The 21,969-nt window shown below is 52.7% G+C and overlaps 1 protein-coding gene across 1 annotated transcript in view; it reads left to right on the forward strand.

The window, feature by feature from the left end:
* The window catches only part of MUC5AC (mucin 5AC, oligomeric mucus/gel-forming), a 38,157-nt gene extending 16,408 nt beyond the window's left edge, over positions 1-21,749 (forward strand). Inside the window, exons 29-51 of the mRNA XM_043970575.1 lie at positions 760-999; positions 1,303-1,459; positions 1,929-2,057; positions 2,928-3,072; positions 3,726-3,769; positions 3,854-4,045; positions 4,684-10,119; positions 10,481-10,645; positions 10,727-10,755; positions 11,446-11,623; positions 12,673-12,923; positions 13,532-13,715; positions 14,489-14,693; positions 15,226-15,404; positions 16,119-16,215; positions 16,479-16,591; positions 16,894-16,928; positions 18,146-18,268; positions 18,346-18,444; positions 19,295-19,414; positions 20,013-20,064; positions 20,312-20,426; positions 21,437-21,749. Coding sequence (XP_043826510.1) covers positions 760-999; positions 1,303-1,459; positions 1,929-2,057; positions 2,928-3,072; positions 3,726-3,769; positions 3,854-4,045; positions 4,684-10,119; positions 10,481-10,645; positions 10,727-10,755; positions 11,446-11,623; positions 12,673-12,923; positions 13,532-13,715; positions 14,489-14,693; positions 15,226-15,404; positions 16,119-16,215; positions 16,479-16,591; positions 16,894-16,928; positions 18,146-18,268; positions 18,346-18,444; positions 19,295-19,414; positions 20,013-20,064; positions 20,312-20,426; positions 21,437-21,710 — 8,562 coding nt within the window. The 3' untranslated portion in view covers positions 21,711-21,749. The remainder of the gene's footprint in view (positions 1-759; positions 1,000-1,302; positions 1,460-1,928; positions 2,058-2,927; positions 3,073-3,725; positions 3,770-3,853; positions 4,046-4,683; positions 10,120-10,480; positions 10,646-10,726; positions 10,756-11,445; positions 11,624-12,672; positions 12,924-13,531; positions 13,716-14,488; positions 14,694-15,225; positions 15,405-16,118; positions 16,216-16,478; positions 16,592-16,893; positions 16,929-18,145; positions 18,269-18,345; positions 18,445-19,294; positions 19,415-20,012; positions 20,065-20,311; positions 20,427-21,436) is intronic.
* The last annotated feature ends 220 nt before the right edge of the window (positions 21,750-21,969 follow it).

A 21,969-nucleotide genomic window follows, 5' to 3' on the forward strand; every position in this document is an offset into this window, starting at 1 on the left:
GGGTGTGTATGCATGCGAATTGTGCACCCAAGGATATGTAGGTGTGTGTATGCACACGGTCCATGGGTGTATGCATTGTATAAGTCTGCATTGTGTGCATGTGTGCAGTTCACTGTGCTTGTGTGTGTGTGTGTGCACTGTACATGCATGGGTGTGCTCCGCATGGGGGGGAGGCTGCGCATGTGTCTTCACATGTGTAGATGCACATTCATGTTTGTCAGCCAGAGGCTGAGGGCATGGATGTTGCCCCATGGAAAGTACCAGGCACTAGGGGAAGACAGATGAGGAAGACACTGCTCCTGACCGCAGGAAAGTGATGGCCAGCAGAGGACTGTGGTGCTAGGCAGACTGGGCACAAAGGGAGACTAGATGGATCGGGCTCTAGAAGCTTGTCCCCAGGAGCCCAGCTCAGCCATGATTTCCAGTAACAAAACACTGTCCTCCCAACAACCCCCTGATACAGAAGGGGGAGGCACCCCCTCATTTTGCAGTTTCCCCTGCTTGGTGGGGTGCCAGGAGAGTCTCCCCAGTGCCGTGCTTCCTGAGGCCATGGATGGGAAGAACGGGCCCTGGGGGCAAAGGGAGAGAGGCTGGGCAGGGCCAGGGGGACCAGACTCACACCAGGGGATAGTCAGGAAGTGAGGCAGTGCTCTTCTTCCCACAGAATGAGGGACACTGGCAGCAGGGCTAGCACTGGTGTCCAGAAACATCACAAGCATGTTCTTCCCACTTCCTGACCTCATCCTTCCCTCTGGACAGGGGAAGGTCTGCGGTCTCTGTGGGAACTATGACGGCAACATCATCAATGACTTCACCACCAGGAGCCTCTTGGTGGTGCGTGACGTGCAGGAGTTTGGCAACAGCTGGAAGATGTCCCTGTCCTGCCCGGACGCTGTCCCCACCAGGGACCCCTGCACAACCAACCCTTACCGCAAGGCCTGGGCCCAGAAGCAGTGCAGCATCATCAACAGCGCCGTCTTCTCCGCCTGTCACTCTCAGGTAAGGCAGAGCCCAGGGGCTGAAAGGAAGGGGGCTTTCTCACAGGACTCTTTTTGTCCCAAAGGATGGGGCAGCCCCTGCCTCTTCTTGGAGCATCTCTGGCATTCGAGCGCACACGAGAGCCTCACTCTCTTCTTGGGGAGAATGCAGCATCTCTATTGGCCAAAGGACCCAAGATGACTTGAGGTCACTCCCCACCTTGCCCCCTGGCATCTTCCTGTTGCAAATAGGAGGCAGGAAGTGAAGCCCCGGCTTACTGTGCCGGGGAGTGAGAAACCCAGAGGTCAATGTTTCTGTCTCTAGGTTGAGCCCACCAAATACTATGAGGCGTGTGTGTCAGATGCATGTGCCTGTGACACTGGGGGAGACTGTGAGTGCTTCTGCACAGCTGTGGCTGCCTATGCTCAAGCCTGCAATGAGATCAACGTCTGCATCTCCTGGAGGACGCCCAGTGTCTGCCGTGAGTCTCTGAGGCTGCCATGGGATGAGCAGCCAGCCAGGACCCAGGCAGGCTTGGTCTGTAGATCTGCCCCTTCCATAGCTCATCTCCAGGGACACAGTGAGGGAGGAGATGCCACGTGTTCTCTCAAGGGTCTGGGGCTTCACAACTATAGGCCATTCCTGGGATGGGCTACACCAAGGGGCACAGTGAGATCTGCTAGTGGCCCACCATTCTAGCTCCCTGCCAAGAGACTCTCCCCACCCCCACCCCAAGCTCTGTGGCTGTAGGAGAGACCTTTCTGCTATCTGATTAGCTGTCCTGTCTGTCACCTTTGGCTGCCATCAGAGGTGACCCTCAAGGTCAGGTGGGCATAGGAGGAGTGTCAATGCCAAGCTGCTCTTACTGTTGCCTGGCCACACACTTTGGCTCCCTTTTAGGGAATCTGACTTTTAGGAATTGGCGCATATGATCAATCTCCCCCTTTTAGCTCTGTTCTGTGACTACTACAATGCCAATGGCTCCTGTGAGTGGCACTACCAGCCCTGTGGTGCCCCCTGCATGAAGACCTGCCACAACCCAAGTGGGAAGTGCTCCCATGACATCCGAGGGCTGGAAGGTAAAGCAGTGGCATGATGCCCACAGCATGGCCTAATAGCATGTTCTGCCTTTAGCCTTTTCTCCATCAAAGTGCAAGAGTCAAGTGCTTTGTCTGAGATCACAAGGAAGAGGAGGGAGAGAAGGGAGAAGAGGGGGAGGAGGGAGAGGAGGGAGAGGAAGGAGGGAGCTCCCAACATCTCCCTGGTCCCTTTGCCTTATCATCCCATGCCTTCACCTTGAGCAGTCCATTCCCTAGGGAGTTAGGAGGAGCTCAGGGTCCCATGACTCAGATATAAAGAACCAGACTGACTCTGATGTCCTGGACAATGTGCATCACCTCTTCCTCACTCACTGCAAGTACTCACCACCTAGGAGGCCACCAGCAGCCAGGCTGCTCCACGGCTCCAGGGATCTCCATTTCCCCTCACACACACCGAGTCACCCATGTACTACTCACTGAAAGTCCGCCTGGCAGGAGTCCTTCCTTTGATGTATCTCCCTTTCTTGCTCAGTTTCTATGTGACCCATCCCTAGAGCAGACTTACTGCACTCACTCATCCTCCTTCCGGGTCAGTGATCAGTCTCCCAGACCAAGGGGAGCCCTGGGACTTCTAGATGCCTGCCTCTCCCCTCCCCGCCCCCAGCAATACAGGTCTCTATTTTCTTCAGGATCCCACAGCCACCCAAGCTCCTGACAGTAGCTCTCCAAGCAGTCCCTGGGCAGGATCCACCTGTCAAATCCTATTGGTCAAGTCACAAATTCTGTTGCTACATAAAATGACCAGGAAAGTGTAGTCATCTGCCCATGAATGTTGGTCAGAGGTGAGGCTGGAGAATAGCCAGTCAGCCCAACACTATTTGAGAGCGAGTCCTCTCCTTGGCCCTGCAGGCTGCTACCCCAAATGTCCTCCAAAGACTCCCATCTTTGATGAGGATAAGATGGAGTGTGTCCAGAGCTGTGCTCCCTGCTACATCAAAGGAAGGTACTTCCCACCAGGCTCCCCAGTACCCTCGGACAAGAACTGCCACTCATGGTAAGAGCCCATTTACTCAGAGTGGTGAGTGAGTGACATCTGCCCCACCTCATTCTGCTGTGATTGAGATTGTCTGGGAGCCTCCAAGTCCAACAACCTTACCCCACCCTCCCACACACACACAGCCTGACTTGGTCCATGTGATCTTAATGACCGCCAGCCAATGAACATAGACAAGAGGGGGAGGAGATGCAAATATGTCCCTCGTAAGAGAGGTGCCACTGGTTTGGAGCCTTTCCCCTAAGATTCATGGAAGGGAACAAGGGGAAGCCTTGTTCACCAGTGGTGGAGGGAGTCCATCCCTAGAGGTCTCATGAAGACGTCAGCAGAGATGCCAGGTGACCATCCCTACAGAAATGGACCCCTTATTTCCCCAGCTCAGTGGTTGGCACCCTGTCTGTGCTTGTCCTTGGCAAACCCAAGCCCTGTCTTGGGGAAACTATTCCTGGCTGGGAGGTGGGCTGGGAGCCAGAGGAGGGGAAGGCTGCCGTTGAGTATAAAATTGAAGAAAATGAAAAGCAGAGCTGGTGGTGAATGAGCCAAATGAGATGGGTGGCTGTGACTGCCTGAACTGATACTTGAGACATACCCAGTAAATGGCTGGGCTAGCCATCCCTGGCTCCCCTTCCCATCCTCCTTCTCTCTGTTCTCAGCTCATGCACCGAGGCAGGAATCAAGTGCACTTATGACTCCCAAGGTAAGAGGTTGGCATCCCCTGGGTTGGGGCTGTCTGAGGGTCTCTCAGATCTTTGATGAGGTCTCTGTCTCTTCTGGTTGTCAGCTTGTGTCTGCACTTATGAAGGAAAGCGTTTTCACCCTGGGGAGGAAATTTATCACACCACAGATGGCATTGGGGGCTGCATCACTGCTACCTGCAGTGCCAATGGCACCATAGAGGGCAAGGTGTATGACTGTGACCTCACCACACCAACCCCCTCAACCACCTTCTCCTTCTCTGGTACCACCACACTGGGTAAGGTCACAACCAAGTCTGCACTTGATCCAGAAGCATTTCTGATCATGCTGCTGCTTTTCTGCACACTGTGAATATGGAGACAGACTCTGTTCCCAAGGAGCTTCCTTTCTGTTGAACACAGCAGCAGACACAAAGTGATTTCGAGGCAGGAAACTCTGGGGCAAGGAGCAGGGAAATCCTTGGGCTCTTCAGAAAATACCCAGCTTGTTTTCTTAGTTCTGGTATTCTAGGAGGATCTGAATGAGGCAGCACCTTATTCACGTGTTCTGGGTGATTTTAGCATCGTAGATCCCCCTATGGCTTCTCCTCCACTGTCCTGTTCCCACATGAGGGAACTCCCTTAGCTTCCTTTCCTAATGGGAAAAAACAATGTACAACCTTGGGATTCAGTATCTGAGATGATCCCTGAGCACAGACGAAACCTACAAAATGCTGATGCTTCCTTGGAATTCCAGCCTCACAGAAAGCATCCTGCTTTCCTGTGCAAAGCTAATGTCACATGAAGGGGGTCGGGGGAGAGAAGACATCCTCATTACTCAACTCATCACTTTCTTTTAAAATTCCAGGTCATCATTCTACATGTCGAGGACACAAAGATACAACACGGGTCCCACCTGTAATAGGCTTCACGACAGGTCCTTTCACAACTTCTTCACCTATTACAGTCCCGACTGTAACCAGGGTGGACAAACCATTCACTACTCCTCCTATACACACCAGTGTTGCACCAAGAATTTCTTCTGGAACTGTCAGCACACCCAGCATGAAATCAGAAACCACCGAGTGTGTTAAAGAGGTTTGCACTTGGTCTCCTTGGCTGGATATCAGCCACCCAGGAATGGGAGCCAGCAGTGGAGACTTTGAAACACTGGAGAACATCAGAGCAGAGGGCTATAGAGTGTGTAGATCCCCAAAGGATGTGGAATGCAGGGCTGCAGAGTTCCCTGCTGTGCCCTGGCAGGAGCTCAACCAAACTGTGCAGTGTAGTAGAACACAGGGATTAATCTGTCACAATAAGGATCAGGCATCTGGGAAATGTGACAACTATCAGATCAGAATTTTATGCTGTGATGCTCAACTGTGTGATGCCCACACTGCTATAGCTCCCACAACAGAACCTCATCCAAGAAGCACTGGTGCTCGTGCCGTGTCAATTTCAAGACCACATACACCAGAAGCCAAAGGAATCTCAAAGAGTCACCCAACCAGATCCACTACCATTCTGTCCACAAAGGAAACTGAGCCAAGAACAAGACCCTCGGCTTCCACAGAAAAACTTAAAACTAGCAGCCACTCTCCTAGTGTGACAACTCCTGGACTAGGGACGGTACCAGTAACATATCCCTGTCTTCAAGAAGTCTGTGAATGGACAGCTTGGATAGATGGGAGTTATCCTGAACCAGATATAAACGGGGGAGATTTTGATACCTTTAAAAATTTAAGATCAGAAGGATATAAATTTTGTGATGTCCCTACAGCAGTGGAGTGTAGAGCTCAAAGCTTTCCCAACACGCCTTTGGCAGAGCTGGAACAGAATGTGACCTGTAGCAAGACAGAGGGGCTGGTGTGCCTGAACAAAGATCAGCTCCCACCAATCTGTTACAACTATGAGATCCGGATAAAATGCTGTTGGCAGGAAAATGCCTGTATGCCAAAAACACAGACTACAAAGACTACACCAAGAAGTAGCAGCACTGAAATATCACCAACAGAGACACCACGACCATATGGAAAATCAACAAAAAGCACAGAAGAAAAGCCCACGTTGAAACTACCCTGTCAGCCTCAGTGCTCATGGACCAAATGGTTTGATGTGGATTTCCCATCATCTGGACCCAATGGAGGAGATGTGGAAACCTACAATAACATCAGAGCAAGAGGACAGAAAATCTGCCACAAGCCTGAATACATCACAGAACTTGAATGTCGCTCAGAGACCCACCCGGAGGTTAGCATCAGTGAAATAGGACAGGTGGTGGAGTGTAATCCTGACTATGGGCTCATCTGCAGGAACCAGGACCAGAAGGGGCAATTCAAGATGTGTTTCAACTATGAGATCCGTGTCCTCTGCTGTGAACCCATGAAGAACTGCCACACCACCACTGCTACATCTGCAACCACTCCCACAAACACCTCAGTCATCTCAAAGCCAAGTCCTGGGACACCCTCCCATGTTGGGACCACCACAATCACCTCCCCTCCCTCTTCCCCCATTCCTGTGACCATCTCAGTTTCCACTCCACCTGAACCAAGAAAACAATCCACTCCTCATACAACCGCAAGCCCTAGCACATCTACCCACCCACCACCACCTCCCAGCTGTCAGCCCCAGTGCTCATGGACCAAGTGGTTTGATGTGGATTTCCCATCATCTGGACCCCAGGGGGGAGATGTGGAAACCTACAATAACATCAGAGCAAGAGGACAGAAAATCTGCCTCAAGCCTGAATACATCACACGCCTTGAATGTCGCTCAGAGACCCACCCGGAGATTAGCATCAGTGAAATAGGACAGGTGGTGGAATGTAATCCTGACTATGGGCTCATCTGCAGGAACCAGGACCAGAAGGGGCAATTCAAGATGTGTTTCAACTATGAGATCCGTGTCCTCTGCTGCGAACCCATGAAGAACTGCCACACCACCACTGCTACATCTGCAACCACTCCCACAAACACCTCAGTCATCTCAAAGCCAAGTCCTGGGACACCCTCCCATGTTGGGACCACCACAATCACCTCCCCTCCCTCTTCCCCCATTCCTGTGACCATCTCAGTTTCCACTCCACCTGAACCAAGAAAACAATCCACTCCTCATACAACCGCAAGCCCTAGCACATCTACCCACCCACCACCACCTCCCAGCTGTCAGCCCCAGTGCTCATGGACCAAGTGGTTTGATGTGGATTTCCCATCATCTGGACCCCAGGGGGGAGATGTGGAAACCTACAATAACATCAGAGCAAGAGGACAGAAAATCTGCCACAAGCCTGAATACATCACAGAACTTGAATGTCGCTCAGAGACCCACCCGGAGGTTAGCATCAGTGAAATAGGACAGGTGGTGGAGTGTAATCCTGACTATGGGCTCATCTGCAGGAACCAGGACCAGAAGGGGCAATTCAAGATGTGTTTCAACTATGAGATCCGTGTTCTCTGCTGTGAACCCATGAAGAACTGCCACACCACCACTGCTACATCTGCAACCACTCCCACAAACACCTCAGTCATCTCAAAGCCAAGTCCTGGGACACCCTCCCATGTTGGGACCACCACAATCACCTCCCCTCCCTCTTCCCCCATTCCTGTGACCATCTCAGTTTCCACTCCACCTGAACCAAGAAAACAATCCACTCCTCATACAACCGCAAGCCCTAGCACATCTACCCACCCACCACCACCTCCCAGCTGTCAGCCCCAGTGCTCATGGACCAAGTGGTTTGATGTGGATTTCCCATCATCTGGACCCCAGGGGGGAGATGTGGAAACCTACAATAACATCAGAGCAAGAGGACAGAAAATCTGCCACAAGCCTGAATACATCACAGAACTTGAATGTCGCTCAGAGACCCACCCGGAGGTTAGCATCAGTGAAATAGGACAGGTGGTGGAGTGTAATCCTGACTATGGGCTCATCTGCAGGAACCAGGACCAGAAGGGGCAATTCAAGATGTGTTTCAACTATGAGATCCGTGTCCTCTGCTGCGAACCCATGAAGAACTGCCACACCACCACTGCTACATCTGCAACCACTCCCACAAACACCTCAGTCATCTCAAAGCCAAGTCCTGGGACACCCTCCCATGTTGGGACCACCACAATCACCTCCCCTCCCTCTTCCCCCATTCCTGTGACCATCTCAGTTTCCACTCCACATGAACCAAGAAAACAATCCACTCCTCATACGACCGCAAGCCCTAGCACATCTACCCACCCACCACCACCTCCCAGCTGTCAGCCCCAGTGCTCATGGACCAAGTGGTTTGATGTGGATTTCCCATCATCTGGACCCCAGGGGGGAGATGTGGAAACCTACAATAACATCAGAGCAAGAGGACAGAAAATCTGCCACAAGCCTGAATACATCACAGAACTTGAATGTCGCTCAGAGACCCACCCGGAGGTTAGCATCAGTGAAATAGGACAGGTGGTGGAGTGTAATCCTGACTATGGGCTCATCTGCAGGAACCAGGACCAGAAGGGGCAATTCAAGATGTGTTTCAACTATGAGATCCGTGTCCTCTGCTGCGAACCCATGAAGAACTGCCACACCACCACTGCTACATCTGCAACCACTCCCACAAACACCTCAGTCATCTCAAAGCCAAGTCCTGGGACACCCTCCCATGTTGGGACCACCACAATCACCTCCCCTCCCTCTTCCCCCATTCCTGTGACCATCTCAGTTTCTACTCCACCTGAACCAAGAAAACAATCCACTCCTCATACGACCGCAAGCCCTAGCACATCTACCCACCCACCACCACCTCCCAGCTGTCAGCCCCAGTGCTCATGGACCAAGTGGTTTGATGTGGATTTCCCATCATCTGGACCCCAGGGGGGAGATGTGGAAACCTACAATAACATCAGAGCAAGAGGACAGAAAATCTGCCACAAGCCTGAATACATCACAGAACTTGAATGTCGCTCAGAGACCCACCCGGAGGTTAGCATCAGTGAAATAGGACAGGTGGTGGAGTGTAATCCTGACTATGGGCTCATCTGCAGGAACCAGGACCAGAAGGGGCAATTCAAGATGTGTTTCAACTATGAGATCCGTGTTCTCTGCTGTGAACCCATGAAGAACTGCCACACCACCACTGCTACATCTGCAACCACTCCCACAAACACCTCAGTCATCTCAAAGCCAAGTCCTGGGACACCCTCCCATGTTGGGACCACCACAATCACCTCCCCTCCCTCTTCCCCCATTCCTGTGACCATCTCAGTTTCCACTCCACCTGAACCAAGAAAACAATCCACTCCTCATACAACCGCAAGCCCTAGCACATCTACCCACCCACCACCACCTCCCAGCTGTCAGCCCCAGTGCTCATGGACCAAGTGGTTTGATGTGGATTTCCCATCATCTGGACCCCAGGGGGGAGATGTGGAAACCTACAATAACATCATCCGAAGAGGAGAGAAAGTCTGCCTCAAGCCTGAATACATCACACGCCTTGAATGTCGCGCACAGGACCATCCCCATGTTAACATTGAAAAAATAGGACAGGTGGTGGAGTGTAATCCTGACTATGGGCTCATCTGCAGGAACCAGGACCAGAAGGGGCAATTCAAGATGTGTTACAACTATGAGATCCGTGTCCTCTGCTGTGAACCCATGAAGAACTGCCACACCGCCACTGCTACATCTGCAACCACTCCCACAAACACCTCAGTCATCTCAAAGCCAAGTCCTGGGACACCCTCCCATGTTGGGACCACCACAATCACCTCCCCTCCCTCTTCCCCAATTCCTGTGACCATCTCAGTTTCCACTCCACCTGAACCAAGAAAACAATCCACTCCTCATACAACCGCAAGCCCTAGCACATCTACCCACCCACCACCACCTCCCAGCTGTCAGCCCCAGTGCTCATGGACCAAGTGGTTTGATGTGGATTTCCCATCATCTGGACCCCAGGGGGGAGATGTGGAAACCTACAATAACATCATCCGAAGAGGAGAGAAAGTCTGCCTCAAGCCTGAATACATCACACGCCTTGAATGTCGCTCACAGGACCATCCCCATGTTAACATTGAGAAAATAGGACAGGTGGTGGAGTGTAATCCTGACTATGGGCTCATCTGCAGGAACCAGGATCAGAAGGGGCAGTTTAAGATGTGTTTCAACTATGAGATCCGTGTCCTCTGCTGTGAGCCAGTGGAACACTGTCGTTCAACAGCTGCCACTTCGAGCTTTCCACCAACTATTTCCATGAATCCATCAAATGCAACGTACATTCCATCTAGTGTCTTCCCATCAGACCATGTTTCTACTACCTTCACTACTTTGTCTCCACATTCAAGTTCATCTTGTTACTGTTTTGTGTCCGGAAAAGTCTACCAGTCTGGTAAGTACCTTCAAAAGTATCCTCATTTCTCACTTCTATTTCGTTCTGATTACTCATTCTTATCTTCCATTTCTCTTATCCATTCATTCACTGGAATCTTAGGGAAATGCCCTGCTTTCCCTCCAAGGCTTATCTTTAGAGCCACAAAACAATTTTGAATGTCCACAGAACCTTGTGCCAGGTCATGGAGAGTCTGTCAACCATCTCGTCTCCTATCTTTGCTGGTCTCTTTGCTTTGACAGTTGTACCGGCACGAATCAAATAAATAACCAAACAACAACAATAACCACCGTACAATGAACTGAATTCCTGGTGATTTTTGAAGTACACTTTCATTTTAAGCTGGGTTTTTATCTCATAGAAACCATCATATACAATCGGACAGACAATGCAGGGAATTGCTACTCTGCCATTTGCAACAAAGACTGCAACGTGGAGAGGGTAACAGAAACATGTCCCACTTCAGCCCCTGCTCCTGTTCCATCCACATCTGCATCTACAGCTGCATCCACAGCCACAACCACAGGCAAAGTCACATCACCATCCACCCTCATATTGCCACCAGCATCTTCATCACTCTCTCCAGTTACCCCAACAAAACCGGGAGATTGTCTGAATGTAGTACCACCCAGAAAAGTTAGTTCGATGTTTTCTGCCTGATTTCTTTTTTGGTATGGCACAGACTGACCTTGGTTGGGGAGGGGGAGGATTGGTTTCAAGAGTAGAATGCAGGAATTTTCCAAAGTTCTCTTAAATTACTCAAGAATTTCAAGCTGGAGCATTTGGAAAGGTCATTACAAGAAACAGTGGAGAGAGCAATTTGACTTTGAGCAAAATGGTAGCTTTTCAATCTGCTGAGTTAGATATAATGGATGAACACTCAAGGGCAAACAGTTATCTCAGGAGGGAGGCCCAGGCCGAAGATCTAGGTATGTTAGTTATCCCTGCGGGGGAGAGCTGGAACTGGGAAGGGTCTCAGGAATAGCTTGGAGCCAGAGAAAGGTAACAGAGACAGCACTAGAGACAGATCCATTCTGTCCCACATGAAGAGCTTTATTACTCTATTGGAATACAAGAGATGCTGTAACAGTGGGATCTGAGACCTGACTTCTAGAGGCCTCCAGGTACTTGGTTACTCTCTTATGTGCCTTCTCTGTAACAGTAACAGTAGGAGTGGTTTACTGACTTCTTTCCTGAACAGCAGACTAGAGGAGAGTTATGATGCAGATTACCTCAGGAAATGCCAGGGGCTCCTCTCCCACCCTCTCTGAGCCTTCACTTGAGCTTCAAGACCCTGATTCCAAATCTGTGTGCACTCTTTCACAGAAAGGAGAGACCTGGTTCATGCACAAGTGCAAGAAAGCCACCTGCGAGGGTGACGATGTGATCACATTGACACCTGTGAGCTGTCCTGCGGTAAAGGAGGTGTCCTGTGCTAATGGCTACCCTCCTATGAAGATCTATGATGACGCTGATCACTGCTGCTACCATTACGAGTGTCAATGTGAGTGAGTGATTTCGAGCATGGAGCCCAAGCTGATGTTGGGACCAATAGAGGATGTGTCTAGGGTGCTGAATCAAGGTTGCTAGCAGCCTTTCAGCAGCAAGTAGACAGCAGAGTTTAGCACCTAATTAGCTAGAATAACTAGTCAAAGATGGGCAGCTAGATGGTGCAGTGGATTAGAGCACCGGCCCTAGAGTCCGGAGGACCTGAGTTCAAATCCTGCCTCAGACACTTGACACTTACTGGCTGTGTGACCCTGGTCAACTCACTTAACATCAATTGCCTCACCAAAAAAAATTTTTAAAAAAGAATAACTAGTCAAAGAGAAAGATAATCTGCCCCCCAAGCCCTGATCACCTACCCTTGTAGCACCTACCAGTGGCTATATGCAGAAGCAGCATCTCCCTACCCTTCTTTAAATACAGCATGCCTGGCATTGTTTGTGTCAGAAGCAGGGTCTGCTTTCAAAAATACTAGTTATTGCTCTGGCTGATGTGAAGAGCATAAAGGCAAGGTCTCCGAATCTTAGAAGGATTCAAGAAAAGGGCACCTGCTGCTTGTTTCCAACCACCCCTGGGATGGAGCACACAGGTACTCACCATAACCAGAAATGTTGTGTTTAGATGGCTAAAGAACTTGTGGAGAGAACCCATATGTCAGGAGAGAGCCTGACTGATGGCTAATGGACAGGTTTGGTGCAGTCATGCATGAAAGTCTTCCTGTGGGGGCAGCTAGGTGGCGAAGTAGATAAAGCACCGGCCCTGGATTCAGGAGTACCTGAGTTCAAATATGGCCTCAGACACTTGACACTTACTAGCTGTGTGACCCTGGGCAAGTCACTTAACCCCCCATTGCCCTGCAAAAAAAAAAAAAAAGAAAGTCTCCCTGTGCACACCAAAGCAAATGCCAGCCAGCAGGGGCCAAGGGCATAATTGCCTACCTTCTTGCCCCTGCAGGACAGCATGAGCTGACTGTGGTCCCTCCCCATTAAGGGTCACTGGGCTTTCATGCTATTCACTGGCCTCCTTTCCCCCTATTCCTCTTGCCAGGTGTGTGCAGTGGCTGGGGAGATCCACATTATATCACCTTCGATGGTGTCTATTACACTTTCTTGGACAACTGCACATATGTGTTAGTACAGCAAATCCACCCCATCTACGACCACTTCCGAGTGCTCATCGACAACTACTTCTGTGATGCCCAGGATGGTCTGTCCTGTCCTCGATCGATCATTATTGAGTACAAAGGCAATCGCATTGTGCTTACCCGGACTCTGGTCCGTGGAGTGAAGGAGAATGAGGTGGGAAGGGATTCTTTTCCTTGGGTAGGTCCCAGCCAAACAAGGGGACCTGCTGCTGCCTGTTTATTTGAGCTGCTTTTTGATGTCCTGGACTCCAGATGAGAGGCAGGAGGGGGCCCAAATCACAACATAGAGTAAGGGTGTAGCCCTGCCCAGCAAGAGAGACTCTCAATGAGGGCCCATGCAAGGCAACATGGCAGAAACAACGTAGAGAAGAGCAAGAGATTATTGGTAGTTCATTTCCCCCCTTCTCTTCTCTCTCCTTGTGGGCAGGGCTGACCCTGGGCCCCTGAAGGCTCTACCAGGGCAGGAGTGAGAATGCCTTCAAGGATGCTCCATATAGACCTGGGGGCTGGGGCAGCACAGGTGCAGAGAGGGTCCCCACATATCCCTGGTGGATGCCAGGGGTGGCGTAACCAAGGGGTTCTGGCTTGGGCAACCTGCCAGGCTCTCTGAGCCAGATCCTTTCCCCAGAAGGTATTTGAATTAGGAACTGGCAGTGGGGTGGGAGCCATGGGCAGTGGGAGGCAGTGGCGGGGGGCAGCCACACTCCTGAGTCTGGTTCCCCTGACTCATTGTTTATCATTTCCTTATGACCCTGCCTCCAGATTATCTTCAACAACCGAACTGTGGGTGGAGGGTTCGAGAAAGATGGCGTTGTGATCTCCACCTTGGGCATTAAGATGTTTGTCACCATCCCAGAGATTGGCGTTCAGGTCATGTTCAGTGGGCTGCTCTTCTCGGTTAAGGTGCCCATCACCAAGTTTGCCAACAACACAGAAGGACAGTGTGGTAAGTGTCTGGGCTCTCATGGCTTCATCCAACAGAGCTTCCACAAAGGAATAAAAAGTCTCAGGGTATCTCTGCCGATGAGTCATCCCTGGCTGCACCTAGGTAGCTAGGTTAGCCGGAGTGCCTATACGGGCTTGGGTCAAACACCTAGTTGAAGGTAAGCTTTAAAGAAGGCCCTCATGCCTCATGCTCTCACCTTCCCCCAGAGTCCCAGGGGATTAGCAGCTGAAGCCCTTGGGAGAACATTATCCTGATGACAAAACAGGGTAACTGAGGGAGATTGGCTTTTTTAAGTAACAAACATTTTTATTTCTAGTTTGGGCTTCCAGTTTTTATCCCTCCCCCCTCCCTGAGGCAGTAAGCAATCAGACATGTGTTCTACATGTACAATTACCTAAACCATGACCATGTTAGTCGTTTTGTACAAGAAAACTTGAATAAAAGGAAAAAATGAAAGAAAGTGCAAAACAGCCTGCTTCAGTCTGGGTTTCACCAGTATCAGTTCTGTCTTTGGAGGTGGACAGTCTGCTTCCTCATTAGTCCTTTGGGACTGTCTGGGATCCAGATGAACTTTCTTAAGGCTTGCAGTAGTACTGAGTCAGGACTCAGGTGTCCTAGCTTCCGTCACGGGGCTGCCTTCAGGCCCTGCCAACTTCTGACAGCCGAACTAGGCCACATAAAAAGTACTTTGCTGTCTCTGAGCAGACATGGAAACCTCAGTTTCTCCTGGGCTCTTGGGGCCACCCTCAGTGATGCCACACACTCTCTTGCAGGGACGTGCACCAATGACAAGAGAGATGAGTGCCGCCTGCCTGATGGCAAGATTGCATCTTCCTGCTCTGAAATGTCGGGTTCCTGGAAGTACCATGTGCCCAACCAGCCTTACTGTGCTGGGCCGTCCCCCATGCCCACGATGCCTTCCCGCACAACATCCAAGCCATGCCCACCTTCTCTTCTCTGCAGGCTGATCATGAGCAAGTGAGAAAGCAAAAAGCACAAAAAAGAATTTGTGGTGAGGCAGGGCATGGAGCATGGGATCCAGCATCAGCTCCCCTTGGGAATGAGCTCTCTAAACCTCGGAGCTCCCCTCCAGAGTGGTTTGTCTGGTGAGGTAGCGAGCCCCCTGTGACCTGTGGTCTCTGAGAGGAGCTGGGCGCTGCGGGGGGGGGGGGAGTGGCAGGTGTCGAGGGATCACTGAGGTTATGTGCACTTCACAGTCTCAGATTCTACAAAAGAGGCACTTCAATCAGATGTTAGTGTGAGGCTGGAAGGGATTTATTGAGACTGAAGGTAGCCAGTGGAGGGAGAAATTAGAGCTGTGCCAATCCCGAGGAGATGCTTAGAGAGGACAGGCCAGGGAAGAGGCTGAAGTCCACTGCTGGACACTTCTACTGTTCTGGCCCTGGACTCAGTGAGACTCATGGGAATCGAGGCAAAGAGTGACCCAGGAAGGCGCTGCATGGCCCCTTGTGCCGCCTCGGCTGCTGACTCCTGGCTCCTCTTTTTCCAGGGTCTTTGCATCGTGCCATCACATCATACCCCCAGAGCCCTACTTTGAGGGTTGTGTGTATGACCAATGCCACATCCCCGAAAGCCAAGTGTGGTGCTCAGGCTTGGAGCTGTATGCATCCCTCTGTGCAGAGCAAGGTGTATGTATCGACTGGAGAGGCGAGACACAGGGGCTGTGTTGTGAGTGATCCTGCTTTGTTCCTTTGGTCGGGCACTTAGTCTGGGGCACAGGAAATGGGATCAGATTGCCCTGGGGGCCTAAGGAGAGGTGGCAGGTTTGGGAAGGCCATCCCATCACCAGATGCAAAGGGGAAGGAATATGAATGGTCCCTTCCATTTAGAGACAAGGGAAGGGTCTTGACCACGGTCCCAAGGTCAAGCTCAAACTCAGCTTGTCTGATTCCAAGTCCAGCTGTCATATCCCCCATCAGCAGCCTCCCTGTCTCACAGTCAGTCAGTCCTTCACTAATGGGCATCTACCAAGGACATGAGTCCAAAACACAAAGGTGTGTGAGAGGTGATGTGGTGACAAGATCAAGATGAGAAATTAGAGTTCAGCCCCCCATTTTAGAGATGAAATGAATGGTCAAAGTCTCACCGGTAGCAGGTGCAGAGCCAACCCTTCTCTGACTAAGCAGCATGTACTGGGGGAGTGGGAAGAGATCTATGAGGTGAGGGTTCTAATGAGGCAAAAGTCTGGGGTTGAGAATCTTGGAGCTGGGGGTTGGCATGATGAACATTGTCTTTTAGGAAGTGCACAGTTTGGGTAGAAGGCACTGGACTGGGGCTTCCCATGTAGGGCACGGAAAGTGGTAGGGCTCAGCTCTTGAGGAGTGTTACAATGCTTCCTGAGTGAAATTTCCTCAAGGGATGGCTTCCCCCCTTCTCCTATAGCTCTTACCTGTCCTGGTGATAAAGTATACCAAGCATGTGGCCCAATCTACCCACCCACCTGTCAAAGTCCTCAGGGAAGCATCAACACCAGCCTGATGTAAGTAGCTGAATTAGGTCCATGAACCCTTGGCTCTACCCTGGTTCCTCCACAGACACACTACAACTTCACATAAGTGGTGTTTCCCTGCTTTTGTTCCCCAGTTAGAGTTTGTCAAAAGATGGGCAGCCTCTGTCTGCTTCCCTTACCACCTCCTCCGACCAAAGAAAACAGCCAGGCAGGCTGATGGCTTCCCCACTGGCTATGCCAAGGAAGCAGAACTGAATGTGATTGCACTGGGATCTGATTTTCTTCTCCCCTAGCCTTGCTGAAGACATCAGCCTAGTTACAGAAGGATGTTTCTGCCCCGTTGGCACCACCCTCTTCAGCTCCAGTTCCGATGTCTGTGTGCCAGCCACACCATCTGAGTGCCACCGTAAGTGAAGGGCTTCACTCCCGGGCCATAATCCTGGAACCCCAAATCCATGGGGTTCAAGAAGGCAGCTAGCTCAGCTTCCAAGCCGGAGGCCTCCAGAGAAGGTGGTTGGTCTCTGGAAGGGTGGGTTTGGGTGCATGAGAGGACAACAAGCTCATCCTCGGGCAGGAGCTCAGCCCTGCTGGGGTGTTTCCAGGAAGTTCCACTCCCCTGTGGACCACAACACAGTGGGCACTGGGAAATCCTGGAGAGTCTTGGTCTGTCTGTTGCAAACGGCCCGCCTCTCTCCTCCTTTCTTCCAGCCTGGTGCATAGGCCCCAAAGGAGAGCCTGTGAAGGTGAGTATTTCTGTGCCACACATTGCTCTTTCCCAGAGGCCCTGCTCTGGATGGCAAAGTCCAAGGAAGGAAGGTTGGGAGAAGCTCCTTTTGCCCTGGGCTCTGCTGGGCGCCTTCCTAGCCATGCTCTGCCCCAGCCTCTGCTCTACTCACTTCAGGGAAGAGCTTCGACCGCACAGCCCCCTTTCCCTCCTGGGGAAGTTCTTCCCATTGTTCTTGCCCCGGACTTAGTGCCTTCTGAGGTCACATGGATGGCATAGCGAGGGGTCCATGGCATGTGAAAGAGAGGTTGATCCCCCCCCTTGCTCAGTGGGGCTGCCTTGGCAGTCAGCCAGGCTGGCCCATGGGGTCTCTCTGTTCTGGGGCAGGGATTCAGGCATGCCTCAGAGTCAAGTGAAGTCAACAAGAGCTTCCTATGTGCCTGGCACTGGGATAAGTTTTAGGGATCCAGATACATGCCAATTCAAAGACAATCTGCCCTCAGGGAGCTGAAAGGGGGTGACGGAGGTTCCTATGTGGGAAAATGGGGATGAGAATCTGAAGGGTGAGGGCCTGGAGAAGAAGGAGAGAGGATTGGCCTGGGTCCTGTTCAAAAGGGAGGCTCTGGGAGGATCAGCAATTGGAGCAGGGGCTGCAGGGGTGGCCAGATGGTCCAGGGAGAGGCCACAGCTTGACTGCTCGGCCCCAGAGAACACAAGCCAAAGCAATGCTGGAGACGAAGAGATTGGAAAGGGGGGAAACTTCCCCACAAAACAAAAGCCATCCCAGCATAGGAGGGGGTGGGCTCCCCTTTCTGGAGGTCTTCAGGCAAAGGCTGCAGAGGCACTCATCACACAGGGTACAGAGCTATGGGCTGGCTCTGTCTTCTGACGTTCCCTGAAAAAGGCCCTGAGAAAGAGAAGCCACCGCTGGGCTCCTCTATGTCCTTGCCTAGGGTAGAAATCAATGTCCGTAGGATCAAGGAAGAAACAAGAAGGGTGCTCTAGGGAAGGAGGTCTTTCCTGGCTGCTGTCCATCTCTGAGTGCTCTCCTCCCTGAGGACACAAAGCGGGAGGGGGGGGCTGCACCTCGGCCTTGCCATCCTCTCCCACCGCAGGGCACCCCTGCAGACACTCACAGCTGGCCCGGTGCCATCTGTCACTGCCCCTTGGGCAGGAGGGAGTAGAGGCAGCGCCCACTGGCAGTAATCAGGCCCTGCCTCTTGCTTCTTCTCCTAGCCTGGAGCTGTGGTGTCCTCAGGTCCCTGTGAAACATGCAGCTGCATCCCTGATGGCAACCCAGGGTCCAAGACGTATGTCATCAAATGTGAGGCCAGAGTCTGTGACCCCCACTGCCCAGTGGTAAGTCTCCTGCTGCTCCAGCATCTTCTCGGGGGCAGGGGGGAGGGGAACCTCCCCTGATCTCCTCTTTGTTGCAGGGCTTTGAGTACCAAAAGAAGCCAGGCCAGTGCTGTGGCAAGTGTGTGCAGGTGGCCTGTGTGGTGCAGACCAACGACAGCTCAGTGCATCTGGTCCAGGTGAGTGTGCAGGATCCCTGGATTCCCAGTCTCTCTCCCACCAGCTGCAGACTCATCAAACTTCTTCTCTGTGGGATCCACAGAGGGATGTATTTCAGTTGCAGGGTGGGAAAAATCAGAGCTCAGAGGCAGAAGCCCACCTGCTGGCCATCCAGGGAACAGATGCCCACTGGGACCCACTGTCCCCAGAGCTCTGAGCGAGGCATGGAGGAGGGCTGGCCACTGGTCCTCCTCCTGGGGTGCTCCCAGTCTTAGGGGAGGGAAATAAGACTATGGTACCTCACATGCCACAATAAGGGCCTGAGGGGTCAGTAGCTCTGATGGGGGAGGGGAGTTCATCAGTCATAGGGAGACTTTCCCAAACTGTGGATGCAAGGAATATGGCCATAGAAAGTGGAGCAGGCAATGGTCGCTGTTGCAGGCTGCCCAGCCAGGGATGGCCCGGCTGTAACTTGTGTCCCCTGCAGTGCAGGAGGCAGGGCTGGCTGGGGCTAAGCAGCTGAGCTGTGAACACTCTGACCCGTGCCCAGAGCCCTTAGGCTTGGCCCAAAGACAGGGCACATGCCTTCCCATCCATACCGTCTCCCCTTGCCATGCTGTGCCAGGAGTCTTCCACAGTCCAGGCTCAGTAAGGGGATGAGAAAAGAAGTAGGATAGGTCCATGCCCCAGAGGGATGCCCAAGGGGACAGTAGAGGGTAAAGGCAGCCTTGTTCAGCTGCTACTGTCCATGGTGGGAAAGTGCTGGACCCAGGGCTGGGCATGCAGGGAGTGCTTCGTAGAGAAAATCTCCCTAACTGGCATGGTCAAGTGTGGCTTGTCATTCCCTACCCCTTCTGTTGTCCCTTTCAGCCGGGGAAAAACTGGTCTAGTCCTGGAAATAAATGTGTTCAGTATGAGTGTGAAAAGGTCAATGGCCAGCTCCTGTTGGTGACTGTGAAGAAGGCCTGCCCCCCTATCCTCTGCTCCGCGGTAAGCTTGTGTGGGCTTGGGAGAGAGCAGACTGCCTTTCTTCCCTGGGAGCAAAGAAGCCTGTGGACAGCAATGTCCAGGGCCTCCTCCCCCTCGATGTGGACCCAGGACCTGTTCTGGCTGAATGGAGAGGGGGTGTCTAGATGCTGTGAGAATCCTCTCCTTCCCTTGGATCTTCCAGGGGATTGTGGTAGACCCCAGCTTGCCCTGTTCCGTCCCTGCCTGGACCCTGGTGGCATCTCCCCTCCTCTCCTCCCCTCTAAATCTCTAAAGCAGGCTTTCTTCAACTTTTCCCACTCACAACCCCTTTTCACCCGAGAAATTTGTGCCCCAGATCTATAGATATATACAATAGATATACAGAACCTTTTGCTGTTGCCAATTTTTGCCACCCCCACATTCAGTTGTATGACTCCCATATGGGGTCTCGACCCACAGTTTAGGAAGCTAGGCTCTCAAAGAAGGAAGCCCGTTAGGGCCTAGCCTTTGGGTAAGAGGAGGGCGGAGAAGGCCAAGCAGAGGGCAGGACCAACCTGCTCCTGTCTGGTGTCCCATTGGCTGCTAGCTGGGAATGACTTTTGTCTCTCTACATGCATAGGACCAAGTTAGGAGAAGTGAAGATGGCTGCTGCCTCGTGTGTCCATCCCAACGTAAGTGAGCCTTGGGCCCCCTTCTCAGTTGCTGACCCTATCTGCAGGTTGAGCTTCCCACAGGAGAGGCTGAGGGGGCACCGGGAGGGAAGGCAGATGGGGAGCGATGCAGACCCTGACCTAGGAGCCTGGGGACAAGGCCCCGCCCACCCACATCAGCTCCCTCAACCTGTACAAAGCCTCTTGCTTGGTTCTGCCTGTGCTTCTGGAAGGCTGTGACCCTGAATGTTGTGTCTCTGCCTTAAAGAGGTGCCTTGTGCCTTGGTCCGCCACACACAAGTCATCCGGAAGGGCAGCTGCAACTCCTCCACCCCACAGGAAGTGACCTACTGCAGGGGGAACTGTGGTGACTCGATGTCCATGTGAGTGCTCCTCCCCACAGACAGTGAAGGGGACAGCCCCGTCACATCGCCCAGGCTCTGCACCAGTCTGAGCCTCAGCCCCTCCCCTCAAGAACTGGACGCCAGTTGGCATCTGGGAACCACTCAGGGATGAGGGGAGAGCAAATCAGCTCAGGTTTGCAGGAGGTTAAATAGGTTGGAAAAGCAGGGCACAGGCAAAGGATGCAGAAAGGTCAACAAGAACCCCAGAAATGAGTGTGGAAGAGGCAGGGGCTGCACGGAGAGAGGCTGGGGACAGATGGATGAGAGCTTTAAATGCTCCCCTGGGCAGGCTGGAGCCCAGGGACTAGCAAGGCATCAGAAGACCAGCTTTGTGACCCTTTTCTAGATCTGGCTTATTCTTGGTACAGGAAAAGGGCTAAGCAAGGGGGTCTCCCAGGTCAATTCTAGCTCTGGGCACAAGGAGGGATGTCTGAGCCCAGGAAGGTGGCAGGACTGGGGAGGGGGGGGGGACTCAGCAAAGAGCTTTCTAATGGCTGGGCTGACCCGGAAGGAAGACATCGAAGGCCTAGACCAGAGCAATGGGAATGGAGATGAGCCAATGCCCATGATGTGCCCAGAAGTGACCTAGGGCTAGGGGTCATCGCTGGGGCTTATGGACATGATCTTGTTGGAACCTCACCAAACCCTGTGAGGGAGTCCCTCTGGCAGTTATCATGCCGTGTTACTGATGAGGAGACAGCCTCAGAGAGGGCCGGGACTTCACATAACTAGTGGGGGAGGGGTCAGGAGTGGAATTTGAACCCAGGGCTTTCCCAATTCCAGGAGCAGTACCTTTCCTTATACCCTATGATGGGCTGACCATGTGTATGCGCGTGCGTGTGCATGATGTGCGTCTGTATGTGTGAACGTGTGTGCATGTCTGCATATATGTAGGAGGCGGGGTGTAGAGGGTGCGCCGCGCTGGCTGCGAGGGCTCCGCGGAGGGCCAGCCCAGGGCCAGAGCTTCACCCCATTGCTTCTCCCGCTAGCTACTCCTTCGAGACCAGCGCGGTGGAACACCGCTGCCGATGCTGCCGCGAACTCAAGACCAGTCAGAGGAACGTGTCGCTGAGCTGCCCCGACGGCTCCAGCCTGGCCTTCGCCTTCACGCAGGTGGAGGAGTGTGGCTGCCAGAGCTCGCCATGCGACGGCGCGGACGGTGGGAGCAGCGAGGAGGAGGATGAGCCGGGAGCCCAAGCTCCCCGGAAGGAGCAGACCATGCGCGGGCCACGAGCAGCCGACGGCTCCCAGCCCCGGAGATAAAAGGGGCATCAGGACCGCTCTGGGGGAGGGCTGCGGACAAAGCCCCCACAGCCCTGGGCCCGGCCTCGCGCGCATCTCGTTCCCTCCTCGTCTCGGCCAGCTCCATTACTGATAGCGCTTACGCCTCTTTGGGGGCCGCCCCGCCCCGCCTGCTTCCCACCTGGCCGCCTTCGGCTGGGTTTGTCCAGTGTAGGCAGGTGGCTGGCTTTAGCTTCTTGGGTAGCCGACAGAGGAAGCCCACGTTCTCTGGGTGTCTGCG

Source organism: Dromiciops gliroides, chromosome 6, assembly GCF_019393635.1.
Source record: "Dromiciops gliroides isolate mDroGli1 chromosome 6, mDroGli1.pri, whole genome shotgun sequence".
NCBI lineage: Eukaryota > Metazoa > Chordata > Mammalia > Microbiotheria > Microbiotheriidae > Dromiciops > Dromiciops gliroides.